General features: G+C 57.1%; 11 protein-coding genes across 11 annotated transcripts; 6 read left to right on the plus strand and 5 right to left on the minus strand.

Moving 5' to 3' along the window:
• Nucleotides 1-485: 485 nt before the first annotated feature.
• On the plus strand, nucleotides 486-1,278 carry NHP2 (H/ACA ribonucleoprotein complex subunit NHP2; the record flags this gene model as incomplete). The annotated part of the gene is made up of 2 exons (XM_036645454.1): nucleotides 486-780; nucleotides 869-1,278. 2 exons carry the CDS (start codon nucleotides 486-488, stop codon nucleotides 1,276-1,278), a joined length of 705 nt encoding a protein of 234 aa, XP_036489067.1.
• An 859-nt stretch (nucleotides 1,279-2,137) lies between these two features.
• Nucleotides 2,138-2,870, minus strand: CGCS363_v013606 (UPF0591 membrane protein; the record flags this gene model as incomplete). Its single annotated transcript, XM_036645455.1, has 4 exons — nucleotides 2,138-2,272; nucleotides 2,335-2,570; nucleotides 2,647-2,715; nucleotides 2,858-2,870. The coding sequence occupies 4 exons, from the start codon at nucleotides 2,868-2,870 to the stop codon at nucleotides 2,138-2,140; spliced, it is 453 nt and encodes a 150-aa protein (XP_036489068.1).
• Nucleotides 2,871-4,491: 1,621 nt separating this feature from the next.
• nem1 (Nuclear envelope morphology protein 1) lies at nucleotides 4,492-6,108 on the minus strand (the record flags this gene model as incomplete). The annotated part of the gene is made up of 3 exons (XM_036645456.1): nucleotides 4,492-4,643; nucleotides 4,699-4,927; nucleotides 4,981-6,108. 3 exons carry the CDS (start codon nucleotides 6,106-6,108, stop codon nucleotides 4,492-4,494), a joined length of 1,509 nt encoding a protein of 502 aa, XP_036489069.1.
• A 2,957-nt stretch (nucleotides 6,109-9,065) lies between these two features.
• On the plus strand, nucleotides 9,066-10,536 carry tif222 (putative translation initiation factor eIF-2B subunit beta; the record flags this gene model as incomplete). The annotated part of the gene is made up of 3 exons (XM_036645457.1): nucleotides 9,066-9,160; nucleotides 9,219-10,382; nucleotides 10,437-10,536. 3 exons carry the CDS (start codon nucleotides 9,066-9,068, stop codon nucleotides 10,534-10,536), a joined length of 1,359 nt encoding a protein of 452 aa, XP_036489235.1.
• Nucleotides 10,537-11,747: 1,211 nt separating this feature from the next.
• Nucleotides 11,748-14,294, plus strand: CGCS363_v013609 (uncharacterized protein; the record flags this gene model as incomplete). The annotated part of the gene is made up of 1 exon (XM_036645458.1): nucleotides 11,748-14,294. The coding sequence occupies one exon, from the start codon at nucleotides 11,748-11,750 to the stop codon at nucleotides 14,292-14,294; it is 2,547 nt and encodes an 848-aa protein (XP_036489070.1).
• Nucleotides 14,295-14,734: 440 nt separating this feature from the next.
• On the minus strand, nucleotides 14,735-15,488 carry ard1 (N-terminal acetyltransferase A complex catalytic subunit ard1; the record flags this gene model as incomplete). The annotated part of the gene is made up of 2 exons (XM_036645459.1): nucleotides 14,735-15,102; nucleotides 15,176-15,488. 2 exons carry the CDS (start codon nucleotides 15,486-15,488, stop codon nucleotides 14,735-14,737), a joined length of 681 nt encoding a protein of 226 aa, XP_036489805.1.
• Nucleotides 15,489-16,936: 1,448 nt separating this feature from the next.
• lxrA-0 (L-xylulose reductase) lies at nucleotides 16,937-17,849 on the plus strand (the record flags this gene model as incomplete). The annotated part of the gene is made up of 2 exons (XM_036645460.1): nucleotides 16,937-16,988; nucleotides 17,047-17,849. 2 exons carry the CDS (start codon nucleotides 16,937-16,939, stop codon nucleotides 17,847-17,849), a joined length of 855 nt encoding a protein of 284 aa, XP_036489607.1.
• Nucleotides 17,850-18,233: 384 nt separating this feature from the next.
• On the plus strand, nucleotides 18,234-18,746 carry CGCS363_v013612 (putative ORAOV1 family protein; the record flags this gene model as incomplete). The annotated part of the gene is made up of 1 exon (XM_036645461.1): nucleotides 18,234-18,746. The coding sequence occupies one exon, from the start codon at nucleotides 18,234-18,236 to the stop codon at nucleotides 18,744-18,746; it is 513 nt and encodes a 170-aa protein (XP_036489606.1).
• A 233-nt stretch (nucleotides 18,747-18,979) lies between these two features.
• On the minus strand, nucleotides 18,980-19,792 carry CGCS363_v013613 (NADH-ubiquinone oxidoreductase 21.3 kDa subunit; the record flags this gene model as incomplete). Its single annotated transcript, XM_036645462.1, has 3 exons — nucleotides 18,980-19,004; nucleotides 19,069-19,583; nucleotides 19,736-19,792. The coding sequence occupies 3 exons, from the start codon at nucleotides 19,790-19,792 to the stop codon at nucleotides 18,980-18,982; spliced, it is 597 nt and encodes a 198-aa protein (XP_036489605.1).
• Nucleotides 19,793-20,264: 472 nt separating this feature from the next.
• Nucleotides 20,265-21,142, minus strand: DOT5 (Peroxiredoxin DOT5; the record flags this gene model as incomplete). The annotated part of the gene is made up of 2 exons (XM_036645463.1): nucleotides 20,265-20,698; nucleotides 20,785-21,142. 2 exons carry the CDS (start codon nucleotides 21,140-21,142, stop codon nucleotides 20,265-20,267), a joined length of 792 nt encoding a protein of 263 aa, XP_036489611.1.
• A 1,405-nt stretch (nucleotides 21,143-22,547) lies between these two features.
• CGCS363_v013615 (Vegetative incompatibility protein HET-E-1) lies at nucleotides 22,548-24,404 on the plus strand (the record flags this gene model as incomplete). Its single annotated transcript, XM_036645464.1, has 1 exon — nucleotides 22,548-24,404. One exon carries the CDS (start codon nucleotides 22,548-22,550, stop codon nucleotides 24,402-24,404), a length of 1,857 nt encoding a protein of 618 aa, XP_036489610.1.
• Nucleotides 24,405-25,344: the final 940 nt, after the last annotated feature.

The raw sequence follows: 25,344 nt of genomic DNA on the forward strand, positions 1-25,344 counted from the left end.
GTGGCAAGGAATGCATGTGTCAATGAATGTTTTGGACAAGGTCCGATGAGTACAATCCCCAAAGGAACACCGATGAATCTGCAAAAATCGTTGTAGCTGCGATCATTCATAACACTGAAAATTGGTATACAAATCTCCACGCGCAATCATACCCGATGATACCAAAGAAATACCTTCAACTGTTCTTCAGTCACTTTCGCGCTGACATTTGCGGAATGCACAGCCGCTGATTGGCCACTGCAGGTCACGTGCCTTGAACATTTCACCGAAGCCTGCCGTCCATGCGGTGAGACCTCGGCACGGAGCCACTATCTGCCGCCGATTCTGGGTGCCCCACTGAAAAAAAGTTCAGCAACCCATTGAGTTGCAAAGAAAAAAAAGTCGAGTCTCGTCGGTCCCAGCGAAGCTTCACCCAACACGTCGCCAACCCACAACCTCCCCCCGTCCCCTTCCAACCCTTCAATCCTCCACCACAAACCGTCATAATGGCCGCCGAGAAGCCCGAGAAGAAGGAGAAGAAGGACAAGAAGCGATCCGTGTCCGACGGAGGCGTCAAGAAGGACAAGAAGGATAAGAAGGACAAGAAGGACAAGAAGGAGAAGCTCGAGCGCGCCCTCGACGAGCACCTCCAGGCCGACGTTGCCGCCACCGCCGTCGCCTCCGGCGATGTCTCCTCCAAGACTGCCGACGGCCTTCCCGTCGTCGGCGCCCTCGTGCCCTTCGCCGTGCCATTGGCCGACGAGAAGAACATGAAGAAGGTCATGAAGTCCATCCGCAAGGGTACGTTTCCCCCCCCCCACCGCGTCGCACTTCGAGGTCGATTGGGGCCACACAAACGTTCCGGCATACTAACCATCTCCCCCTCCAGCCGCCAAGAACAACACCCTCAAGCGCGGCGTGAAGGAGGTCGTCAAGACCCTCCGCAAGTCCCCCGCCTCCGGGCCCAGCAACACCGCCTTCCCCGGCGTGGTCATCATCGCCGGCGACATCTCCCCCATGGACGTCATCTCCCACATCCCCGTGCTCTGCGAGGACCACAACGTGCCCTACATCTTCGTCACCTCGCGCGCCGAGCTCGGCGCCGCCGCCAAGACGAAGCGCCCGACCTCCGTCGTCATGGTCACCGAGAAGCGCTCCGCCGCCGACGCCAAGAAGGCCGAGAAGAAGTCCGCCGGCGACGATGCCGAGGAGGACGACGGCGAGGACTACTCCGAGGTCTACTCTGCCCTGGTCAAGCTCGTGCAGAAGGAGACGGCCAAGCAGTCTTTCTGGTCCTAAGCTACTGATACCAGGGCTTGTGGTCGGATTTTGAAGGGACATGCAGTCTGTGTGTGTTTGCGTTATGCGCATGATACCCTGCATGGGCGAGTGAGGTTGTGTTATAAAAATTAGGTACGAGAGACGTCCCTTCGAGAGTGTGTGTTCGGGGTTCACGATTGCAAAACGGCTTTATGCGGGTTGTACCACCATCACCTGAACCTTGCGGCGCGGACATATGGGAACTTGAATTTTCTCCTGGATGGCACAAAAGCAAGAAATGCTCGGCGTTCTAACGGATTATCTGCATGAGTATAGTTGAGTACTCACCAATAAACGATTTTCAAATCATCAAAGCCTTCGTTGGAACCGTCAGGGTGCGAAGGTGTGGAGGAAACCCTTGCAGTGCTTCTCAGAGTGAGAGCGCTGTTCTCCGTGATGCCGTGAAGGCGTCGTTCGTCGCGAACTGTGCTCGGCCCGAGGTGACAAATGTCCGAAGAGCAAAGCTCAAGCTCAATCTCGTCATCCGGAGAAAGTAATGTGACACGCACTGATGCTATGTATCCATCAAGGTCATCAGTGTGACTGAGAATGATGCTTCATACTCGAAGTCTCCTGTTCGGTTGTTTTGACGATACCTTTTGCACATCCACATCACTTCAATGTAGCCAACGGCAAGTGTTTTGAACCTTTTTTGAATAGGGGAATCATGGCTTGAGCAGAAAGTGTAGGTACATGGCACAATGGTTCCCAGTCGATGCTATCGACTTCTCTTCAAACGCCATGACCGCAACCCATCCGACCCAATAGGCTAATAGCACACGAGAGTCTGCTCCAGACCCTCCTTTTCATTTCATTACATTAAAAGAGACGAAACCCTTTAGTCGAAGGGGTTGGTGCGGGTTCCCCACCAAGTGAGGAAGACGGAGAGACCAACGGTCTCAATGACCTTGGCGAGAGCGCTAACACCGACGGTGTCAAGAGGGCGCTTCTCGGCGAAGACCTGGGAGATGTACTGTTCGCAAGCGTGTCAGTCATCGACACAACAAAGGCAAGATGCGAGGAAGAGGAACTTACGCCGGGAGCAGAGGTAGCGAAGAAGATGAGACTGCCGAGGTAGGCGGCGCCCTTGTAGGAGAGCGTGCCGGTAGCGTTGATGAGAGCGCCGACTCCGTAGGACTGGAGGGCGGAGCCGACGAGGGAGGTGCCCCAGGCGACGGCGGCGGAGCTGGCCTCCTTGGAGCGGAGGAACTCCTCCTTGCTGTTGGCGGCCTTGGCGCGCTGGTAGGTCTGGCCGAAGAGGGGGGTCAAGACTGTTGCGAGCGAGCTCTGGTCAGCTGATGTGATCGAATGGTGTCATTTGGAGGCCAGGGGAAAGGTATCACGTACCAGCGAGCTCAGTGGTGTGGTTGAAGATGGTGCCGAGGGCGATGGCCGAAGGCTTGACGGGGGGAAGGTCTGTTGAGCAGTCGATATTAGCAACCTGTTGAATCTATTCGTTTCTGTCATGCTGCCTTGATCCACGATGACGACATATCGGCGTGCTGTCGACATTGAGGCACAAGCTCCTTTTCTTCGAAGCCAAGGAGGCATAACTTACAGTGCAAAGACATGATGGCGGTGTTTTGGGTATCTTTTGATGAAACTGGAAAACTCAAGTTCGATTGGACTGAGGAAGTGATGTAAATAGAGACCTGTGACCAGAGAGGCGGGACAGGACTGGCTTTTATGTGTCAAAGAGGTGGTGGGTGGAAGGCAGGTGGTGCAAGGCACCGCAACGTGTGTGTGAGCTAGCTGTGACCTCAGCTCCTGCACGCAAGTGGAAAAGTACCAGAGACCTCAAAGCCAAGGCCAAGCTCAACCACAATCCTGCCCCCCCGGAGGGCGAAACAGAGCTAGCTATTGAGGTACTGGGTAACCAAGGTACAAGAACCGCCTAGGCGACGCGGGCCCCGTCGAGGAGATCGAAGTCTCGTTCCCTCATCGACGAAGTGTAAGAATACCTCAGCCAAGGGCTAACAGGAGCTATGCGCACTAAAAGCATAGCTGGGCGAAAGGTACAAGCAGGGGGGGTGGGGGGCGCTTCTCGTCCAAATGGAATAAGACGTCTCCTACCGCCTGCCTGCCTGCCTGCCTGCTTGTTTATTCGTACCCTGCCTTGCTGCTGCATGATGTGTCCCCGACTACCAGTCCAGACCAGGCCAAATCTCTTTTCCCACTCTGCCATTTCCCCCCTTCCACAGCAGCTTTCCGCCCCCAGCCAGCCGCAATTGGGAACTGTTGGCCCAGCGAAGCACCTGAGGCCGTGGTGTCGTCACCTGTGCCATGATGTCACCACCCTGGCTCCCCCGCCAAACCCACACCCGACCCACTCCGTGCTCCCTCCATTGGCCGAGACCTGCCAATGGGCCTTTCCTCCCTCCGCTGAACCCGCATACCCCCGGCTAACTACCCGCATCTAACCTCCATGTCACCTGGGAGCTTTTGTTTTGTTCCCTTTCAATGGCAATCCTCTCTTTCGGAGCTTGTCCTCCTTTGCCCTCCGCTATTTGCCTTCCCTGGCCCTGCAATTCAGCGCCTGTCAAACAGGCCACCGTCGGAGGAGACTGCGGGGAAGGTGCAGCTGGAGTACGGATATCCCGTAATCTGATCGAGATTGGGGGTTCAGTGGCTTGAAAACGCCCCTTGTCCTGAACCAAGGCGGTGCAAGTCCAAGTCGCAAATCGAGCCATGATGCTGTTTCCGATGAACGGGACCCACGAGCTTTGCGGACCCCTGCAGTGAAGCTCTAGGCTATTCTACGTAGAAAGTCCTGCGATTCCTTCCGTAAAACTACGTATCTATTGTATCATTCATACCGTTGCCTGTCTATTCAAGACCCGAGGTAACTGACGGCAGTACCCGGCCGACTCTAGGCCAGGAACGGGACAAGGAATATGCGCCCTTGAGCGCGTTGATAGCCCCTGCATCGAGAAGTTGGAATTGTCAAAAGCCACGAAAATGCCACTTTCTTCTTCTCCTCTACCGCGTTGCTTTCATCTTCGGTGAATCTTCAGTGGTCTGACATACCTGCAGCAATTCGAAAGCGTCACAGCGCATCGCCTAAACTCAAGACTCCGTCTGTTCATCGAATTTCTTTATTAAAACAGCGTTACACCGCGTAGTTGAATCCGCCGGTGGCCGCTTCGCTATTCCCATGCCTGTACACCTATAATCCTCTACAATTCCCAAACCTTACGCCATGTGCTGACCGTCTTCCCCTCCTCTTAAGGCAAGCAACGCCCGCACGTCCGACACGTACTGCAACCCTTCTAGTAGTGGCACCAGGTGGAGCAAATCGTTGTCTGTCGGATCGTTGATCCATCCTTGAATTGGGATCGCATTGTCTGTTGTACGGGTTAGATGGGATCGCGGAAGGGTCCCCGTTTTCTGGTCGCGTACCTTGATGAAACATATAACTCAACGGGCTGTTGTCCAGAATCATGACCTTGCTGAGATCAGGCTCGACTGAGCTGAGATCTTTGATAAACGCGCCCTGTCTAAAGGTGCAGTGTTGTCTGTAGTAACGCGCCGAGAAGAACTTTCGCTCTGCCTCTAACCAGTCGATAACGGGGTCTGCGTATTCTTGGACACTAGCCGTGAACACCACGAGATTGTACCATTTGCAGACCTAGACAGCTGTCAACGCTTACTTCCTGACCTCAACAGCTTCAATCGACTTACCCTTCTGAGGAAATCATCGCAGTGCGGACGCTTGTTAACCCAGTACAGGATTGGATGCTGCGGTCCAATGGACGTCTGACCTCCGGCGCCCACATACGTCTGATTGAGTCTGACCTCAACCATGTGTCCAGTACTCATGCGGCCTCCCTTAGACATGCTGTGGATCAAAGTTTCGTCGAGGTCCAAGATAAGGGTTTTTTGGTATTTGGGATCGGTCGGTTCGATGTTCAGATATGACGGCTGACGGCGGGGAATCAAGGGTCGGGGAGGAGCCGGCGTCTTGGGATATCTCGTCAGTGCGCCGGCGGGAGATGTTGGAGACTTGAGCTGGGCGGAAATGTCGGAGCCGCCGGATTCCTTAGGACGTGCGGCAGCAGACTGCGTCTTCCTATGCTTGCGCGTCGGCAGTGCATCGTCGCTGTGCAACTTAATGCGAATGGACCTTCTTGCTGGCGCGATTTCCTCTGCTGAAGACTTGGACCGAGAGTGTCGACTGGTGGATCCACGCCGTCTGCGATCTGCGTCTGACTCGGATTCTGATGATAGACCTGAAGATGATGACCCTGACGACCCGACTGGCCTGGAATACGCAACGCCTCCGTACCCGGCGCTCCCTTGCCTTCCCGATTTCTCGTTCATGGCGCTCGACTCGGTGAAATCATTCCCAAGCTTCTTGCTGCTACCGCCGAAACCGAACAGCTTCTTCAGCTGATAAAAGGGCGAGAATGCGCCCGTGTCGTCGTAGAGACAGGCGATGAGATATACTCCAGGGGCGGCAAGAGTTGACAAGACCCAGCGGATGGAATTGATGAAGCTGACAGCCATGCGCCGAGGCAAGGAGTGCCATGAAGTCGACCTTAGGCTAGAATCTTTCGATTCCCCTATTAGCGGCGTGGCTTCGCTGGCCAGATCCATGCCATGACCATCGTTGTTCTTCTCAAATGCGGTCTTCTCTAGCGGAAAGGTTTCCCCTTCGTGACTGTCACCCTGGTTCTCTGCGCTCTCGCCATCATGCTGGTTGTCGTCGGATTGAACGGTCAGACCCAGCGAACCCAGGGAGTTGGATCGCGAAGCGACCGGGCTCGGCGGCGGGGACACGCGCGAGGTGATTATGTTCAGAGAGTTCATCTTTGAGAAGATATGCAATCCATGAGGCATGGGGTCGACGGCGGGTGCGATGGGAGATCGGAAAGGGCGAGCGGGTTCGAGGATCAGGAGATAGGGGTACTGGTTGTCAGGAATGTTCCAGACGTTCCGCGCGACGGGAGATGCGATGGGCGAGCTGTCGCGTCAGACTAGGTGGCGGATTTGCAGCAGGGCGAAGTGTGCGGCGATCGAGGTAACGAGTGAACGAGTGCGTGTTTGTCTAATTATATGCGTCGAAGTGGTTTTGTTCGAAGTGATGCTGCGGGTCTCGAGGATCGAGTGTATCGTCGGTCGTGTTGAAGAGTTCCAAGCCTCGGGCTGGCCAGGTGGTGTTCCCCCCAAAATCCAAGGAGTAACAGCAAATCAGCTCGCCATGGAAAGTCGACGCGGGAGAAAAAGAAGCGCGAAAGTGGTGGCGCCGGCGAAAAAAGGTTCGTCCGTCTGGTGCTAACAAACGCTAAAGCGCGATGTGGCCGTCAGCGCAAAGCTGTCGACTTGGTTGCTGATGTGTTGTGCCGGTTGGACTTGGACTGCCTTTGGACCAAATGGCCGTAGGAGGGGGAGGATACTGGAGAAGTTGGAGAAGCAGATAGGTAGAGTAAGTGAAAAGGGAGTGTAGGTACGGTATAGAAGGTGTCGGGCTGTCGGGAGTTCGCAGAGTCCAGTCGAGACGGGCAGGGGGGTGGTTAATGGTTGAGATGGCCGGGAACTTTTTTCTGATTGGAGGCGTCAACGACAACCGATCTGTTACGACAGAGGTTCTGTGGACTGTTCACTGTGGATTGTGGACTGTGGACTGGAAGCCGCGGGAGGGAAGCGGATTCCAGGTGCAAGTGACAAGGAGTGTGAGGTGCGCGAGGGTGCGAGGGGAGTGGAGGGATGAGCGATGGAGCTGCTCTCAACAGACTGCGAGTCTGCTGGGTCGGGCTGGGCCGCCTGTGGTGGACAGTGGTACCGTCACGCAGACATTTGCTGGGACAGTACTTTGTGCTCTTTCTCTATCTCGCTCACTCTCTTGCAGGTGCAGCAGCAGCAGCAGCAGGCCAGCAGCAGCATCAGTGGGTGCTATCCGGACTGCTGGGGGTTACACTGCTTGGTTACCCTGGCTCTTTCCCTTGTGGGGGATGGAATGAAGACAGCCTACTGGATGTTCACGTGTCGATTCCAGTGTCTGCAAAGAATTCAGTGTCCTTTTTGGACCTCTGCCATTTGCTGTCCTGGTGCTTCAGTGGAACATGGCCGCAACTTTTGGGGGAGTGAGCAGCAGCAGGGGTGGCCAGCTGCCGCCAAGCGGCTACGTAATCCATGCACATAGTGTTCGTCCCCGTGGACCTCAGCCCACAATCTAAGCTGTCGTTACCCAACAGCATTGAGCATTGAGCAGCGGCGTCCGGAGCTCTGGACTTCTCCCCTTCTCCCTCGCCCTTTTTTGCGGTGCGGTCTTCGGAAAGGGATTCTACTTCCAGCTTAACCCTCGACGAACGTTCATGGGTTTTCGGCCATAACTTCTGATCTGATTGCAAGCATCCATCAGCCGATTCCCGACAAGCTCTGCCAGACATGTGCTCTTTCATGTGAAGAACTCAACTCCACTTTTGATATTGTCGTTGAGGAATCTGATTGAGCAGAGGCAGGGCATGAATCGGGAATTGAAGAATCGAGCCCATCACAAGAGCAGCGTCACAGTTCTCCGATCCACGCCTCGTATCCGTGTTCCATTGCCGTCCAACCATTCGTCGACAGCCCCAGCTACCTGTTCTCAACCCGCAACTCTTGCATTCGTTAGTGAGGCAGAAAGGCCATGCGCAGATCCTTGAATGAGCGTTTTTCTTATGCGGGTGATTGAGCATTGCCTCTCCCAATTGCTGTCGGTATCGCTTTCTGTGAGCCTTATTACTGGGGCTAGGAGGCATTAATCGTTACAACACCAACGCCGCTTGTCGCTTCAACATGGGAACTTTAAATTCCATACAGTCAACTCCGTGTTCAAGAGGCCGGGTGATATTTTGCTAGTGACAAATTCGCATCAGAACAAAAACGGTTATAAATGATGACATAGAGTTCGGATGAGCAAATACTTTGCTCCATCGCATACGACCCTCATGTAACTCCATCGGTGTCGTTTGAAATATCGGGGCAAGACATATTTCTCTCTGCCCTAGGAAACAACCTTTGGCCTTTTTCTCGTCTTGACGAATACCTATGTAAGTCAAGTGCCTCTAGAATCATGGACTAGTAGAACAGCTAGTAGCCTTAACTTGGCCCAAAGCTGTCAATGATGCCAAATAAAAGACCTGACGCCCAATCCAAGTTTGCCCACCCACTGCGGAATTTCAAGTTGCCTCCCTGTCTTGCCCTCGTGTGCACCTAGTTATGCCCCAGGGAAAGAAAAAAGCTGTCGACAAGCTCACTGGACAGCGCAACGCCCTAGCGCATCACTGGCAGAATCACCAGCAGAATGCTTCAAACCCCAACGTCATTTTGCAGTGATGGAGGGGCAATCCCTAGTGGAGCGTTTTTTTCCAGAGTGATTGGGGACCTTTTCAGGGCCCTGTACGGGTTGCTTCGGGCCGAGCTTTGCGCGACCACTCAGAGCCACCCGCTGACACTTGCCCCAGAAGCTGGAGCAGGTCACCCAATGCCCCTCGAATTTTTTGGTGTGACAGGGATGGTCTCCATTGTGCTTTCCCCGAAGCTTCAACGTTGAGTCACAGCTCTCTGCGCACAATTTCCAATTCACCACCAACGCCCAGCCAAGTCCGACAGACAACCATTGAATTGTGTATTACGCGTGCTGATAGATCTGAAGACGTTTACTGCCCTTCAGATTAACCTTCTGCCCCTTCGGCAACCCCGCGACACACCCTAGCCGTCTCGCGATAACCCCGCGACTCCTCCCGTTCTCGGCCCTTCCCACCAACGACCTGCACACTCCCAAAATGGCTACAGTGAAACCCAGCGTGGGGGACCTGGAGCGGTACCTCAAATCCCTCAAGGGAAAGCCGTTGGAAGCTTCAATTGACGGTCTTATTTCGTACGTACCTCTTCCTGTCGCGTCAAACCGTCCTGCTCTGCTAACCCTTGCGTCGCAGGCTGCTGAAGCGAAGACAGATCCAGGGCTCCGAGCTCTGCGCCGTCGCGACCGCCCACATCCTCCTCCAAGTCGTCGCCAAGTCCAAATGGTCCGACGTCGATCAACTCTTGGAAAAGATCCAACAGATCGGTCTGCGCCTCATCGCCGCCCAGCCCAAGGAGCTTGTCGTGGGCAACATTGTCAGGCGCGTGCTCAGTCTGATTCGAGACGAGGCTGCCGAGGACCGTAACGAAGATGCCAGCGAGACGGCTACAGAGGTCGGGACCACTCCTACAACAGCAGTGCCCGACCCTTCCAAGCTGGAGCACCAGTGGCCCCCTTCGACATACACCAAGCAGGATGCTGGCGCAGACTACATCTCAAGCGGCCCGAGACCGGTCCGTCCCGGCGCTCTTACCTCAACGAGCTCCTTCCACGTCTCCAAGTCACTCTTCTCTCTTCTCGAGGCCTCTCCCCCAGCAGATGTCAGCGCAATTATGGCTGGATCGCCCTTCGGCAAGGACTCGGGTGCTTCGACCCCTCTCCGCGGGCAGTCGACTAAGGTTCACGCTCTCAGGTCAGAGGTCATCGAGGGTATTGAGGAGCTCAAGGACGAGATCAGCCAAGTAGATGACCAGATTGCCGCGGCTGCTGATGTCCAGATTCACCCAGGCGACTACGTGCTCGTCCACCAGCCTTCAGCCACTGTCCAAAAGTTCATTTTGCGCGCCGCCACGCGGAGAAGATTTACCGTATTCATTGCGTCGGAGCCAGCTCGCGGATCCAACGAGGGCCCCTACGCATCATTTAGAAAGAAGCTGAGCGCTGCCGGCATTGACTCGATCAGCATCCAGAACGGCGGCATGATGGCCTACATGCCACGGATCAACAAGGTCATCCTCGGCGCGAGAGCTGTTCTGGCTAACGGAGGTATCCTCACGGACGCAGGAGCCGGCGTCATTGCCCGTGCAGCCAAGGAGCAGGGAAACCCTGTTATTATCCTCAGTGGTGTGTACAAGCTTTGCCCAGAGAGCTACTTTGACGAGGAGAGCTTGGTAGAATGGGGCAGCTCCATGAACCATGTGAGCTTCGCAGACGGGGCCATGGTCAATGGTGTCGACATTCGGAGCGCCGTCAGCGAGTTTGTGCCTCCGGAGCTGCTCGACACCTACATCACAAACCTGTAAGTGATTGCCGCGTACCACTTGATTAACCCAATAACTAACAGCGTGTACAGCGGCGCCCATTCTCGCAACCATCTGTCAACCATTATCGCCGATCATTACAAGCCAGAGGACGTGGACTTCCACCTTTGGAGCACCGAGGCTGACCGGTGATCTGGGACATGCCCAGTGTCGCAAGGAACAACTTGCATTCAACCCTGCCAGGACGCGAAAGCGGCGTCCGCGGCCCTGGCAGTGATTCGTGGCCCTGAAGACGAGACTGAAGAAAGTTCTTGGGGCCTGACCAGTCATCGGCATCATCAGGCGCGGCATGCATAGCCTGGTTCTGTACAGTACGCTAATTGTCGATTTGGTCGTATCACTATACGTATGTAGCCCTCTGGCCGTTCTAGGGCTAGGGCCGGTTGGTTCGGCAGCACGGCGTTGGAGTCGGAGGGGTTTACCGCCGACGGGTACACTTTCAAGGGTCGGCGTTCCAACGGCGTGGGAGACCCACTGGAGAATGAGGGGCTTTGGCTGGGGCTTTGGGGGCTTGGTTCGTTGTGTGAGTGTGTGTGTGTGGAAGGCAGCGATGCGCTTGGCGGTTCAGAGTCATACCTAGCTCTTGGGTGATGGGTCTCGTCATGATTGGTCTTGGAAAGATGTGCGCTGCTGCCTCTCCCGTCCGCAGGGGGGGCCGCGTCAGCAACGTGCAGCGAGGCTTCTCGAACTTGAGGCTTCTCGGAAGTAAAAGAAACACAGTTGGGCGGTGACATCTTTTCGGGCTGTTTTGCGCAACGCGTACTGGAAGTAAGGTACTGCTGCGCCTTTTCAGGGCAGGGGTCTCCCTCAAACTACCTAAGCTTGATGCTTATCTTCACATGGCGTGTGCTCGGCCGCGCCGCCTGGGCTCCCGGGAGGCGGGGTCCCCCTCTATTGAGTGACGAACTGTGGTTCGACAACTAACGCAGTCCGAGAGTACGAAGGGTCGTAACGTTCGGGTGAGCCTGGATAGGCAGCTGTTGAGGTTTAAGTTGGCCAAGGCTTAGCGGGAAGGGGCATGGGGGTCTTGAGATGGATGACATTGGAGGATTGAGTCAACGGAGTTTAGCACCTTTAGGCCCAGCCCAGCTCGTCAAAAACGCCAGATGATCCCACCGCTCGCGGTTGTGCCGGCTTGCCGATGATTTCTTGTCATTTTCTTGTCCTTGACCTCTTCCTCCTCCAATCTTTTTTCTCATTGTTAGGTGAGAATTATCTATGCACTGACAATTAACGTCGTCAACGTCGACCCAAATCTTCGTCTCATCCCACCCCTGCGAAGAAGTCATAGCTTCACCGAGCTCCATCACCGTCAATTACACCGACCAACAAAACCACCGCGAATGGCCATGCGACAGCCAGACCCCGAAATCGACGACGTCCCGCCCCCGCCGTACTCAGAGACGGACATCTACTCTACCGCCGGGCGCAGCTCAAATACCAACAACACCAACGCCTCGGCTTCACCGCGCATCCCGTCCGACGATGCCGCCTCACGCGTCTCGTCCCACGCCTCCTCCCACAGCGAAGTCATCTACACCCCGCCGCTGACCCCGCGCACAAACACCACCCAACCACACTCGCGCCACGACTCCTCCCTCTCCAGCGCCAACGCCAGCATCGCAAACCACCCCGCATCGTCAACGACGGCGTACTCGGACTTTTCGGCAGCATATTTCGACTCCCGCCCGCCGCCGCCGCCGTCCCGCTCCCCACGCGAGCAGCTCGTCCACACAATCGCCGTCACCCCCACAACGACCCCGGACGACGTCCCGTACGCGCCCACCTGGGCCGCCCGGGATGTCACGCAGCAGGACTGGGCCACGTTCATCAACGTCCTGATCCCCCACCACGCCGCCGCCCGGAATGAGGCCGTCATCAACCGCAAGCTGCAGGCTGAGGAGGAGGCCCTCGCCGCCGCAGCTGCTGCGGCAAATTCTAGTGGGGACAGTGTGAGCGGGCAAAGTACCGGCAACAACAGCAGCAACAGCAGCCACCATGCCTCCGCGCAGTTGGAGCAGATCCGCTCCGACCCGGAGACGGACCCCGGCGCCGCGGCCGTGGGGGTGGGGCTGAGGAGGGAAGACGCGGAGGGCGTTGTCGCGCAATGGAACGAGGGTTTCTTCGGTCCGAGGGGCATGCTGGTTAGATTGAGTCCGGAGGTGGAGGAGTTGCGGATGCCCGGGGCGTGGGATCAGTCTTTCGATCGCAACGTCGACAGTCCCGCGTCGGCTGGACCCGGGGGCCCCATGCCCTTCTCAGCACATGCTCACCAGGGACCGGTCCCGCAGCAGCCTGCACCATCTGGGTCCCGGAGCTGGAACTTTGCCGGTATCAGGCTGAGCGAAGACGGCATCTCCATTGGAGACAGGTTCATAGCTGATAGCAACGGCATCAGGCTGGGGAGTTTCATTGCGGATGAGAGAGGAATCAGGTTCGGGAACAACCCCAACGCCGCTACTCCCCGCGGGCAGCCATACGTCGGACAGCAATGGCATCCCGCCGCGGCACAACCACCAATCTTCCCTCCCGGCCCGTTCCCCCAAGGCCCTCACGCTCCTCCCCCAGGCCCGCCTCCCGACCACCCCCTCTTCCAAGCGCACCGAGGCGGAGCCCACACCCGCGGCCGCGGCCGTCCTCCCGGACGATACCCCGCCAACCAGCACCGCTCCCCCTCCTCCGACTCCTCGTCCTCCGCCTCGTCAACCTCCTCCTCCGACTCGGCCTCCTCCGTCGGCTCTCTGCCCGACTACGACGACCTCTACCCCGCGCAGCTGCCCATCTACAAGCAGCGCGTGGCCGACTGGCTCGCGCACCCTGATCAGCCCGTGACGCGGGCCGACGTCGCGCAGCTGCGCTCCGAGATCCGCTCCGCCAGGTCCTCAGCGCGGGAACAGGCATCGTCTGCTACAGAGACACCCGCTGTTGTCGATGAGAGGGCGCTGAAGGCGGAGATCAAGGCCCTGACGCAGGAATGGCGCAAGCTCAAGCGCCAGCAGCGCGGCGTCCGCAGGGAGAAGCGCCGTGAGCGGCGGGCGAAGAGACGGGAGGAGAAGAGGGAGCGCAGGGAGCAGAGGCGGGAGGAACGACGGAGCCGGAGGGAGGGCAGACGCAGCGGCGGTGGCGGTAGGGGACAACACCACCAACAACACCACCACCACCACGCACATCAACACCAACACCAGTCCCCGACCTGGGGCGCGCCGCCGCCGTTTCCGCCTCCGGGAGTCCATGTCCACGTGCCGCCAGTCCACGTACCGCCGCCGGTAATACACGCGCCGCCGATCCCGCCAGTGCCACCCGTGCCGCCCATCAACCCCCAACCGCCGATGACGCACACGCCGCCGGCCCCGAACATGTGGGGCGTCCCGAACGGGCCCCATCAGTACGGCGCAGGATTCCATCCCTGGGCGGGCGGCTTCGGGCGAGGGTGGGACGGCCGTGGCCGCGGACGCGGAGAGGCTTTCAACGGTGGGTTCCCTGGGGCGTGGCCCACGGCGGCAGAGCGAGGGGGCGGCGTCGAGCCGGCGTCGCCGAGCACGCCGCAGCCACCATCATCGCAGTCCCTCTTCGACGCCGTGAAGGACATGGAGAAGGACCTGGCGCAGAAGGTGGAGGAGCTGGACAAGGTCCATCTGGACCAGAGAACCGAGGAGCTGGAGAATGCTCCCCTGGGGAGGGGCAGAGGACGCTGCGGCGGGGGACGGGGCCGCGGGCATGGTCGTTGGGGACAGAGAGGAGGAAGCTCAACTGGAGAGCAGACGGCGCAGCGGTTGATTGAAGAGATTGATGAGATATCCAGGAACGTTGAGAAGCTCCGCGTCGAGGCGGATGCCGAGTATGCGCGGGAGCTAGTCGCGGAGGAGGAGAGAAAAGCCGCCGGGTGGTGAAAACGTGACACGCAAGTTGGTTGAGTATCTAATATATACACAACATATGGGAGGGAACTCTTGTTTCTTTGCTTCCATTGGTAATTTACCATGCCTCGTCTATTTTTGGGTCACCGTGCTATGATGCGCCGTATCCTGTCGTAATCGTTTTAAACTTGCATTCGTTAGAATGCTTGTCCCTGTATACACGCCTCTTTTTTTGAGCCACCTCTCTTGAATAGCTTTGGACGCCATCAGGCAAATGAACATCCCAAACTCTCCCGCGGATGGTGCCCAATACGGGGATTCACAAGTCCGCATGCAGACCGCGCCTCCCGTCCTCACGGTTCATCATTCACCAGTCAGATCGCTACTGGCTTCGACCCATTCATCAAAAACTCCTTGGAGGCCTCAATAGGGGACAGACAATAGGGGACGAACTTAGAGTCACGGCCAGACTCCTAGTTCTTGGCGGACTCGTTCTTCTCCACCAGCTCTCCGACACCGAGGCCGCGGCCGACCTTGACCTTGCGCTTCTTGTCGGCGTTGGGGTCGCGGCCGACGTCGCCAACGGCATCGCCCTCGTCAGCGGCCTCGGCGGCACCGCCTTCCTCCGCCTCGCGGTCGCGCTCGTCCTGGATCTGCTCGCGGATGTAGCCGAGGTCAAGCTTCATGCAGTAGGCGTCCTCGCCGTCGGCGTAGTACGACTTCTCCGTCTTTTCGGTCTTGAAGCCGAGGGTGTCGCGGTACAGGTGGATGGCGGCCTTGTTGGAGACACGGACGTGGAGGGAGACGTACTGGGCGCCAAAGGTCTCGACCATAGCCAGTTCTGTGGGGGCCAATGTCAGCTCAGGACGTCCATAATGGCAACGGCAGGACCTTGACGACAGGGGCACACGTACGACTTTGACGCATCAGCTTCTCAGCGATACCCAGACGGCGGTGGGTGCGCATGACGCTGAGACTGGTGATGTGGCCATGGGGCACGCCGTCGGTGGGCTCCTCCTCCATCTTGGCGAGCACGTAGCCGACGATCTTGGGGTAGTCGTAGGGTGTGCGCTTGGGGCGGGAGACGTCGACGGCGACATAGCTGAGCTGGGGCCACGAGAGGGCATGGTAGAGGTAGTACTTGAGGAAGTAGTTCTCGGGCAGGTTCTCGAGGTTGGCGTGTTGTATGAGGGGGAGGTCGGAGGACTTGAGGAGGCGGATATCCATGGTGGGCGAGTTTCTCCTTTTTCTGTCTCGGGACGGGAAGTTCGGTACAGTGACGCAGAGGGAGGACGCGAGGCTGCTGTTCGAGCTGGACTGGTCGTGGTCCGGGGTGGGAGGCAGCTGTCGCGCGAGGCTGAGGTGGGAGGGGTGCGTGGTGGTGTGGGTTGATGAATGGTGGTGAAGGAGAGACTTTTAGGTGGTGACCCATGTCGTTGGTGGTCGCTGCTGCCGACCCCACCACACTCAGCGCCGCACGAGGCTCCGAGGGTCGCTCGAAACTGCCCCGCCAATTGCGATTGGGGAGCTTACAGCTGTGCTTTTTACCGTTCCAATGCAGAGGATGAGCTTGTCCAAGCTGCACATTCAATTGACCACTAGACTCGAAGTCAGCCACCAACGGCGCTTCCGTTCGTGCTTCTATTTTTCAATGCGGCTTGTTACGTTTCCAGCTACTCAATTCCAGCATATACCGTTATCCTCCCGCATGTTATGCTCGGTGTAAACTATTCCGGAAAGTCTTAGCGCTGCTTCTCCAGCTTTAGCGGTAACACTTCCCACCGACACCGAGACATCACGACGCAAAGACGACGCAACTTGACTCGTGGATTAGCTCAATGGCCCATTTCCCAAGTTTATTCTCAAGAACGAGGTCCAAGATTAAAGTATATAGAGTCTCTGGTCTTACGGTGTCTGGAGTAACAGTATACGATGCTCTCTTAGGATATCCCCAATGTGCGGGATCTTCGTGGTCGTCTCTATTTTGCGCCCTTGTTAATTGCTCGTCATTCGTCCCCTCCAGCCATGTAATTCACCGTTGTAGCAATTCGTACCCAACAAAATGCCACAGCAATGTCTCAACTTGGGAGTCACCTGCACCAGGGCCCTTTCCGAACCCTAATGCGACCTTCACGATGGTCTAGAAAGACCCTTCCAGCGCCTCGAACCCTGGCACAGGATTGGCGCGGGAGAATGACGTGGGGGTCGCCCATCTCAGCGCCGTCCGTCCCACCACCGCGGGGCACCAGCACTTTACCCCCCGGACAGCTCTGCGACAGCGGGGTAGCTTGCATATCCCGCCGAGAGCTTCGTCTCGAGGGACACGCCGCACCAGGATCTTTCCTGCCACGAGGACGCGTTCCATTGGGTCGTTAACCCAGTCACCTCCAAGCTGCGCGCCTCTGTCCGGTCACGAGAACTGCTAGCATTGCCGATTTAGGAGATTGTACTTTTTTGCTCTACAAAGGGTCCCAGTTCTTACGTTGGGTACCCTAAGCTGCCGTGTTATAAGAGCGACCTTGTGGTCCCCGTCCTCCCCGGTCTTGCTGTAACCTGCTAATCTACCTCTCTCTATTCTCCTCTTCTCTCACTTTGCAACCATTCCGTGACCCAGTAGCCTCTGTTTCCTATTGTCACATTTCAGTATAATCCGAATACCAAAGACAGCATCAGCAATGTCTCGTTCCCTCGAAGGAAAGCTCGGAATCGTCACCGGCGGCTCTCGAGGTGCGATGCCGTCCTCTGCGTACCTTATCACTTCAGACAGCAACTAACAAAACACCAGGCATTGGCGTCGCCATCGCGGAAAACCTCGCCTCCAAAGGCTGCAACTTGATCCTAGGCTACACCTCCGCCTCCTCCAAAGCCCCCGCCGACCAGCTCGCCGCCGACCTCCAGACAAAACACAACATCACCGTCCTCCCCGTCCAGGCCGACATGGGAACCCCCACCGGCCCCCGCTCCCTCGTCGAGACGGCCAAAGCCCACTTCCTCCAAAAGAACGGCGGCAAGTTCCAGGTCGACATCCTCATCAACAACGCCGGCGTCGCCCACAACAACCTCCTCCCGGACATCACCGTCGAGCAGTTCGACCTCTCCTACCGCGTCAACGTCCTCGGGCCCCTCCTTCTCGTCCAGGCTCTACAGCCCTACCTGCCGCGCGACCGCAGCGGCCGCATCGTCAACATGTCCTCCGTCTCCTCGTCCACCGGCTTCCCCGAGCAGAGCGTCTACGGCGGCACCAAGGCCGCCCTCGAGGCCATGACCCGCACCTGGGCCCGCGAGCTCTCCGAGAACGCCACCGTCAACGCCGTCAACCCGGGCCCCGTCCTCACCGAGATGTACGCCGGCAACACCCCCGAGTTCAAGCGCTTCATCAAGGGCTTCATCGAGCACACGCCCCTCATGCGCGCACGCAAGGGCATCGACTCGGACGAGCTCGTCGCCGAGGCCGAGGAGGCCGGCGGCCGCCCCGCGTACGTGGGCGAGATTGCCGGCGTTGTTGGTATGCTTGTGTCTGCGGAGTCTGCTTGGTGTACTGGTCAGGTTGTCTGCGCCAACGGAGGCATGCTGCTTGGTATGCAGTAGAGGGTTCTTATGAGTGATGATACATGTGAATGGCGCTCCGTTTTGTTTTGTTAAATAGATTTAGAATTTTTAGAATTGATTCCCAAAGCACTTTGACCTACTGTTTTCTTCACCTCTCCAAAATGTAAATGTGAAAATTCTGTGAAATTAGCCTATTTGTTTTCATCAGTTTGAGCGTTGAATGCTTGATGTGAGAGTCGGAGACGCGGGCCAAAAAGTCGCTGAGTCAAAACTAATTTTGCCCCGCCATTAGAAATCGCCCCTCCATCAACTTCAACCTCAGTGTTTGGCCTCAACGCAACAACCGTCCAGCATAAAAATATAATATTCGCCCGTCTTGAGTCGCAAATACACTAAAAATCATTCCCCCAAGTATAAAATAACATGGACGACCCTTTTGACGACGTCCTCAACCTCGAGGAGCAGTTCTTCGCCGAGGGCTTCCGCCAGGGCACCGCGGACGGCATCCTCGCCGGCAAGATCGAGGGCCGCTCCGTTGGCCTCGCAAAGGGCTACGAGAAGTTCCTCGAGAGCGGCAGGATACACGGACGCTCCGTCGTCTGGGCCAACAGGCTGTCGCTGCCGCAAAAGACAGCTGCTGTTCCCAGAGCGTCCTCCTCGGAGCAACAGCAGAAGCAGCCCACGGAAGCAAAGACGTGCTCTCTGCCGCCGCTGGCGCCAAACGCCCGGCTCGAGAAGAACGTCACCGCGGCATTCGCTCTCGTCGAGCCCGAGACCTTGTCCAAGGAGAACAACGACGATGCCGTCAACGACTTTGACGACCGGTTCAAGCGTGCCCAGGGGAAGGTTAAGATCATTGAGCGGATGACGGGGGAGGGGGCTACGGCCAAGGAGGCTGCTGAGGCTCCCAAGGTTGCGGAGGCGAAGGAGGCTTGAGTTTCTGTATTGTCCGGTTTCATTTTGGCTTGGGCGGTTTGTCGAATTAGACAGAGCATGAGTGGCGGGAGTCGAGATACCCCAAGATGGAGGACAACGGCATTCGGGCAGGCGTGGCACAACTTTGGGACATTCTTTTAGAAAACTTGAGAAAAACGTTTAATGGAATCTAGTGTCCGTCATATTTACAGCTTTGCCACTCCCCTCATACAGAAACCCTCAAATCCACTCGCCTATGTGAACGTCCTGCAGGGGTAACTAAACAGCAACCCACGTTAGCAAACCCACGATCAGTACCAGCCAGGTCAGAAAAGGGACTCACGCTTCGCCGTAGGACTGGTCCTCGTTGACCTTGTACTTGTGCACGTCCCACTTTCCGCTCTTGAGGTCGTGGCCGCTGGGCGTGGGCGGCAGGCCGTTGGTGAAGAGCTGCTCCTTGCCCGCCTCGACGGCGGTGCCGTTCTTCTCGAGGTACGCCGCGATGCCGGTGGTCTGGGCCTCCTGCTGGGCGGCGACGAGCGCCTTCTCGCCGGCCTCGCCGATGAGCTCGACGCGCGGGTTGGCCGCGGAGCCGACCGAGAGCAGGCCGACGACGTCGGCCTGGTTGACGACGCTGAGGGCCGGGTAGTTGCGGCGGGAGTCGCGCTTCCAGTACGGGTTGTCGGCGATGTCGCCCGCGGGCACGGTGACGGGGTCGTCGTACTGGAGGGGGTCCAGGGAGCCGGGCGCCGGGTTGCGGAAGGTCGGGTTCAAGGGCACGCCGGAGGAGCGGTTCGGGTCGATGGCGAGGGAGCGGCGGATGCGTTCCCAGACGCCGGTGGACTGAAGGGTGTGTTTCTGTGGTTCGGGGGCTATGTGTTAGCTATCGGGTCGGTATCTTTGAGGCATGGGTAGTTGGGTGGTTTGTCGGGGAGGGCTTGGTGATGATGAAGGTGGTGGTGGTGGTTTCGTCGGGGAGAGGCCAATTGAGGCCGGCCGGGCGGTCGTACCTTGGAGATCTCCACAATGCCGCCAGCCGCAGCTTTCGCAACTGCCTTGGAGGCCATCTTGGCGACGTCGTGGGTTGAGCGGAGAGGGGTATTCGGTCGGTCGGTGATGGGCGAGCTTGGTTGTTGGTGGTGATCCGGCACCCGAGTCGAGAGCGTGCTCCAGTTTCTGGCGGGAGCGGGTAGCCGGGGTTTAGCCGGTCGAAGCAATAGCCGTGCTTCAATTTGCAACCCGACTTTAACAGAAAGTACCCACTTCACCTCTCTCGCGCAAATCTGCCCTGCAACGCTGGAATTTCCGGGGTTTGTTCACGGGAAATTGGCCTTTGGCGTGCATCACCATCAAGGTTTGGCGATGCTCTGCCGCCCAGGCAGAGGGGATGATGTACAATTGAAGCAAGACCAACGCCATTAAATCAATTCCCAACTACCTTGCGGATACATGAAAACCGTCCCATATCCCTCCTCAAGAGCATTTTCCTACAAGAACGCACTCTCACCACTAGATTATACTTACATCGCAGCACCATAATTACTCGTCTTTCTTCTCATCCTTCTTCTCGGCCTCGTCGGCGCCATCCTCCTTCTCGTCCTTGGCGTCACCATTGGCCGGCTCCTCCTTGGCATCGGCAGCAGTCTCGGCAGCAGGCTCGGCGTCGCCGCTCTCCTCGACGAGCGCCTTGACAACCTCGACGGTGGCAGCAGGACCGCCGGGCTCGGCGGCAAGGACCTTACCGGACTTGTCGACAACGAAAACACCACGCTGGGTGCCCTTGGGGTGCTTCTTGAACCCAATGGCACCGATAAGGGTGGCCTTGGGATCGCAGAGCAGCGGGTAAGGCAGCTTCTGCTTCGTCTTGAAGGTGGTGTTGGCCTTGGGCGAGTCCGCGGACAAGCCGTAGATGGCCAAGCCCGTCTTGGTAAGCGGCTCGTAGGAGTCTCGGAAGAGACAGACTTGCGTAGTGCCTGGGTATCAAGACGATTATCAGCACGCTGTGCATCCAGACGTGATATCGCCGAGAGGATGTCGCGGTATATTGAGGAGTACTCACAGCCAGGAGTCGAGGCCTTAGGATAGGTGAAGAGGACGACGCCGGCCTTGCTCTTGTCAACAAGCTCCTTCAGAGTGGTCTTGTCGCCGTCGTTAGTCTCGACCTCGCCGCCGAAGCCGTCGAGGTTGATGGTCTCGCCCTTGGCGGCTTTGACCTTCTTGTCGGAGCCATTGGCAGCGACGGGCTTCTCCTTCTCGACGGGCTCCTCAACGGGCTTCTCGGGAGCGGCCTTAGCCGGCTTTCCCTTGACGGCGCTCTTGACCTTCTCTGTGGCCTTTGCGACCTTGGAGGAGGCCTTCTTGGGAGCAGGAGCCGGGGCGGGCTCGGGGGCTTTGCGCTTGCGGAGCTCGACGGGCATTGCGTCTGGAGGATGGGTTGGGGGAGCTGGTGGTAGTGATTAAGATGTAGATGCCGGCGATTTTACAAAGGGGGTCGCTTATGATGTGCGACTTGGACTTGTGTGATGCGCTGTTGATGCGATCTGGATGCGATGGACAGGTCTGGAGAAATTGCAGCAAGACGGGAGGGGGTTACGGGAGTCGAGGGAAGTTGAGAGGTAAACAGGAGGTTCAAGAGGTCGGCCTCGGGAGGAGCCAATCACAGACGGCGATGGGTAGAGCTTCAGCCGGGACCAGGGGGCTGATGCGATGCAGATGCTGCGTGCTGCATTTTGCGCGCGGAGCGGAGCGGTGCGGTGCGGGCACCCAGATGCTACCTACCTGACGGTAAGGCAAGGTACGATGAAGATGTACCCTGCCTTCATTACACTACACCCATGCTCGGACTGTGGTGTCAATTATTAAGCTCGGGGCAGTCTGGAAAATACGCTGCGCGCAGCTCGGGGGAGGAGGAGAAGGAGGAGGAGGGAGGAGCTGCGGTTGCCGGAGGAGTGGTGTAGCAAGAGCACAAGAGGACTCAGGTCGGAATCTGCGTGTCTGGGTCCCCGAACCCAGGTGCCCTGCAACTGCAGCTGCGACTTCGTTGGGGCAGGAACGGCAGTGGCAGACGGGGAACACGCCTCTCTCTCCTGCTCTGAAGGAGATTTCGTGCCTTCGGCTGTTTCCCTGCCGTCCACCTCTCAACGCTCTCTGCGTTCCTGGTTCGGTGCTTCTTTCCCACCACCCCGGCCTAAGCTTTCGTCCAGTGGCCGTGCGTTCCTCGACCCCCGTCCCCGTCTTGGTCTTAGCCTCTGTGCGAACGCACGTTCTGGCGCTGCCGGGCTCGTGTGGGGGAACACCAGATGGCTGGGCCTAGGGCCACATGCGCTGCAGTTTCACCCGCGTCGTGTCCGTCATTGACAGGCGTTGGGTTGGGCCCTTTCGCCCTTTCTCGTGTCTCGACGCCCTACTTCTACTTCTGTCCCTGCCATCGAGATCCCGTCCGCGTCTGTCTCATCGCTGGAGCGATGAGAATGTGGCTTGCCAGCAGCCACGATGTCTAGGTATTGGGAAGAGGAAGCCACCTGCTTTGCGCGCATCCAATGCCACTGCAGTCCTCCAGTTCTCTACTATACTTCCAAGTAGTCGTGTTGTCTGCAGATGAGCTTCTCTCATCAACACCATTGGTCAGCCTCTGTTCCTGCGATTCTCCATCTCGTAGTCGAGAAAATGCCGTCCTCTTCTCCACACCACACCTTTCGTCGCTCGAAAGCCTGCAGCGTCATATCTGGCCCCGCAGAACATACAACGCGACGTCCTTCTTTACCCAGTTCAGCCCGCGGTTCGTTGCTTGCTTGGTAGCCTGCTTCCTGCTTAACTCCTACCATGTGGCTCATCAACGTCGACAATCTTCAATTGGAAGAGCACCTGAATCCGACCGTCCCTTACGCTATTCTCTCACACACCTGGGGCACGGAGGAAGTTTCCTTCCAGGACGTCAGGAACCTCACTGACGCCGTGAGGGGGAAAGCTGGATTTCCAAAGATTGCCGCAACATGCCGCCTCGCCAAGTCGCGAGGCCTTCCTTATGCCTGGGTTGACACTTGCTGCATCGACAAGTCGTCGAGTGCTGAACTCTCCGAGGCCATCAACTCCATGTTTCGGTGGTATCAGTCGTCAAAAGTATGCTTTGCATATCTAGCTGATGTACACGACGATGCAAACTCGAGTGCGTTTACCGAGAGCTTCGCGGCTTCCCGATGGTTCACGCGAGGATGGACTTTGCAGGAGCTAGTGGCGCCAAAGAACATCATTTTCTACAACGCCGTCTGGGAGCAACTTGGGTATAAAGAAACACTGGCTATGATGCTCACCTCTATCACGGGCATCGACAGCACTATCCTGTTCAATAAGGTGTCACCGAAGAAAATACCAGTTGCCACTCGCATGTCGTGGGCTTCTAAACGCCAAACTACTCGACTCGAGGATGCAGCATACTGCCTGCTCGGGCTGTTTGATATCAACATGCCACTGCTCTACGGGGAAGGGAAAAAGGCCTTCGCACGCCTTCAGTCGGAAATTCTGCAAGAGACGAACGACCTGTCTCTACTGGCCTGGACGTCAGAGACAACGGATCCTGGGCGGCAGCGGCCATACGATGGCGTATTCGCCGAATCCCCGGCCCAATTCGCAGCCTGCTTGGGTCGGACGATAGTGAACACGCCGTCGCTTATAGACGATGTCAACGTCGTCGTGACGAGGACCAACTTGATGATCACCACTACTCTGCACAGGCTATCCTTGGTTGAGGACGGGGCCGAAGCCCCAAACGGGAGGGAGAAGGTGTCGCTACTCCGACTTCAATGCAGCGACGTACAAGGAACACCGGCCGTTCGAAGATCAATTGGCATCTACGTATCCAAAACCCCGTCAGGATTTGTCCGCCACAAGCCCTGGATGCTCTCCAAACATCCCTTCGACGAGACCGTACTTTTGAACATCAATCCTCAACTGCTCAAATTTCTGAGATACATCAGTCCTGAGAATCACCTTGAGCGTCAAGACGAGAGGTTCCGCTCTGCTGTATTCGTTCAATTCACTCGGAACCGGGCCACAGCCAGATGGCTAAATTGGCCCGAGTTTTCCAGGGCCTCCCCAGAGGCGCTTTGGGACGGTCTTGACAGCGTATTCCTTCACCATGAGAGATTCAACCAAATTTCCCTAACCCCTCAATTGCTGGAAATCTCGTTGCGGGGGCTCACTGGGCTACTGGTCGGCAAGCTGTTTCTCGTGTCTGTCATGTCCAAACGCGTGCCCTCAGAACGGTGGGCGATCATGTTGAGCAACTATCAGGATTCCATCGGTGTTCCGTTATTGAAGAGCCTCGGCGACTGGGATATTGCCTTATTGTTGGCGGGGAGTACTGACACATTCGTTCGACCTACGATGGAGCGTCGGCAATTCTGGCCGGATCAGTACTCATCACACCCTGCCGCTCGATTGGCAATCCAGCGTGAACCGGCGGAGGGTGTCGCGTCACCGAACCGTCCAGCCTCTCGAATACTTCAGCTGTCTGAACATCTGCGCGTCCTCACAACCGTGAGCGTTGTCCCCAGCAATGCGGGAAGGGATGCCTGGACTATCCAGTTTTCTGTAGAGAATAGCGACTCGTCGTTGTATGCTGGATTTGATGTCGGATCAGCTGAGGTAAACGGTACGTCGGACGCCTCGATGGTGTTGTAACGTCTGCGTCGCCCATACCAGCTGAACCCTACATGGTATCCACTCACGACAGCGTCTTCAACAACAACATACGGCAAGATGGCCGAGCGGTCTAAGGCGCTAGCTTCAGGTGCTAGTCAAGTAATTGGCGTGGGTTCGAATCCCACTCTTGTCACAATTCTTTTGCTCTCATGAGCCTCTCACGATCTTATTTTTGGTGTTTTGGTGACTTATTTGACGTTGTGGTGTTGAGCGAGCTTTGAGTGAAGTTTTGTTGATGTACGGCCGTGTTCGGACGATTCGCGGGGCAGGCGCAACGTTCCTGCTTGGAAAGGTGGGTCCGAGCTTTGGCGCCTGCCATTTCTATGCGTCGAACGCATGAGCTTGACATGTTGCTTGACGGACATTCCAGCCTTGCAATCGGAAGAAAAGGAACGCTCTGCAATGTTTTTAATTGTGCAGTCGTACATGAGTGACGACTGAATCTCTGCAGCAATGGTGAAGGAAGTGGGTGTCGCCTTTCGATATTGGAGCCTCAACACTGAGTGACATGGCCGAAGTAACTCATGATACTTTTTGAGAGCAAAATGGTAGATTACATGATGGGGAAAATATACATCGAATTTCCTGTGGTATCTAAACAAGAAAGGGAAAAGACTCTTCACACAAGCACCTGTCGCTTCTGCAGCCATTTGCCTGTGTAAGTGCTCAACGCCAAGACGCTCAGCCGAGAGATTTACCATCACCGGCATAGCCCCCTTTTGAGAAACCCAAGATTCAGTGTCAAATACCCCAAACAGTACTCAAGAATAGCCGAAGCTCGTCTTCTCTAAATAAGGCCACTCACCTTCTCCCGTCCGTCTATCTGTATCTACCTCCATCCAGGATATGCACCTACCAAAAACCTCCCCTCCCCTCCCGCCCCACTACCCGCATAACCCCACCGCAACCACACACGTCC

Source organism: Colletotrichum siamense, assembly GCF_013390195.1.
Source record: "Colletotrichum siamense strain Cg363 chromosome Unknown KSG_Cg363_contig09, whole genome shotgun sequence".
Taxonomy (NCBI): domain Eukaryota; kingdom Fungi; phylum Ascomycota; class Sordariomycetes; order Glomerellales; family Glomerellaceae; genus Colletotrichum; species Colletotrichum siamense.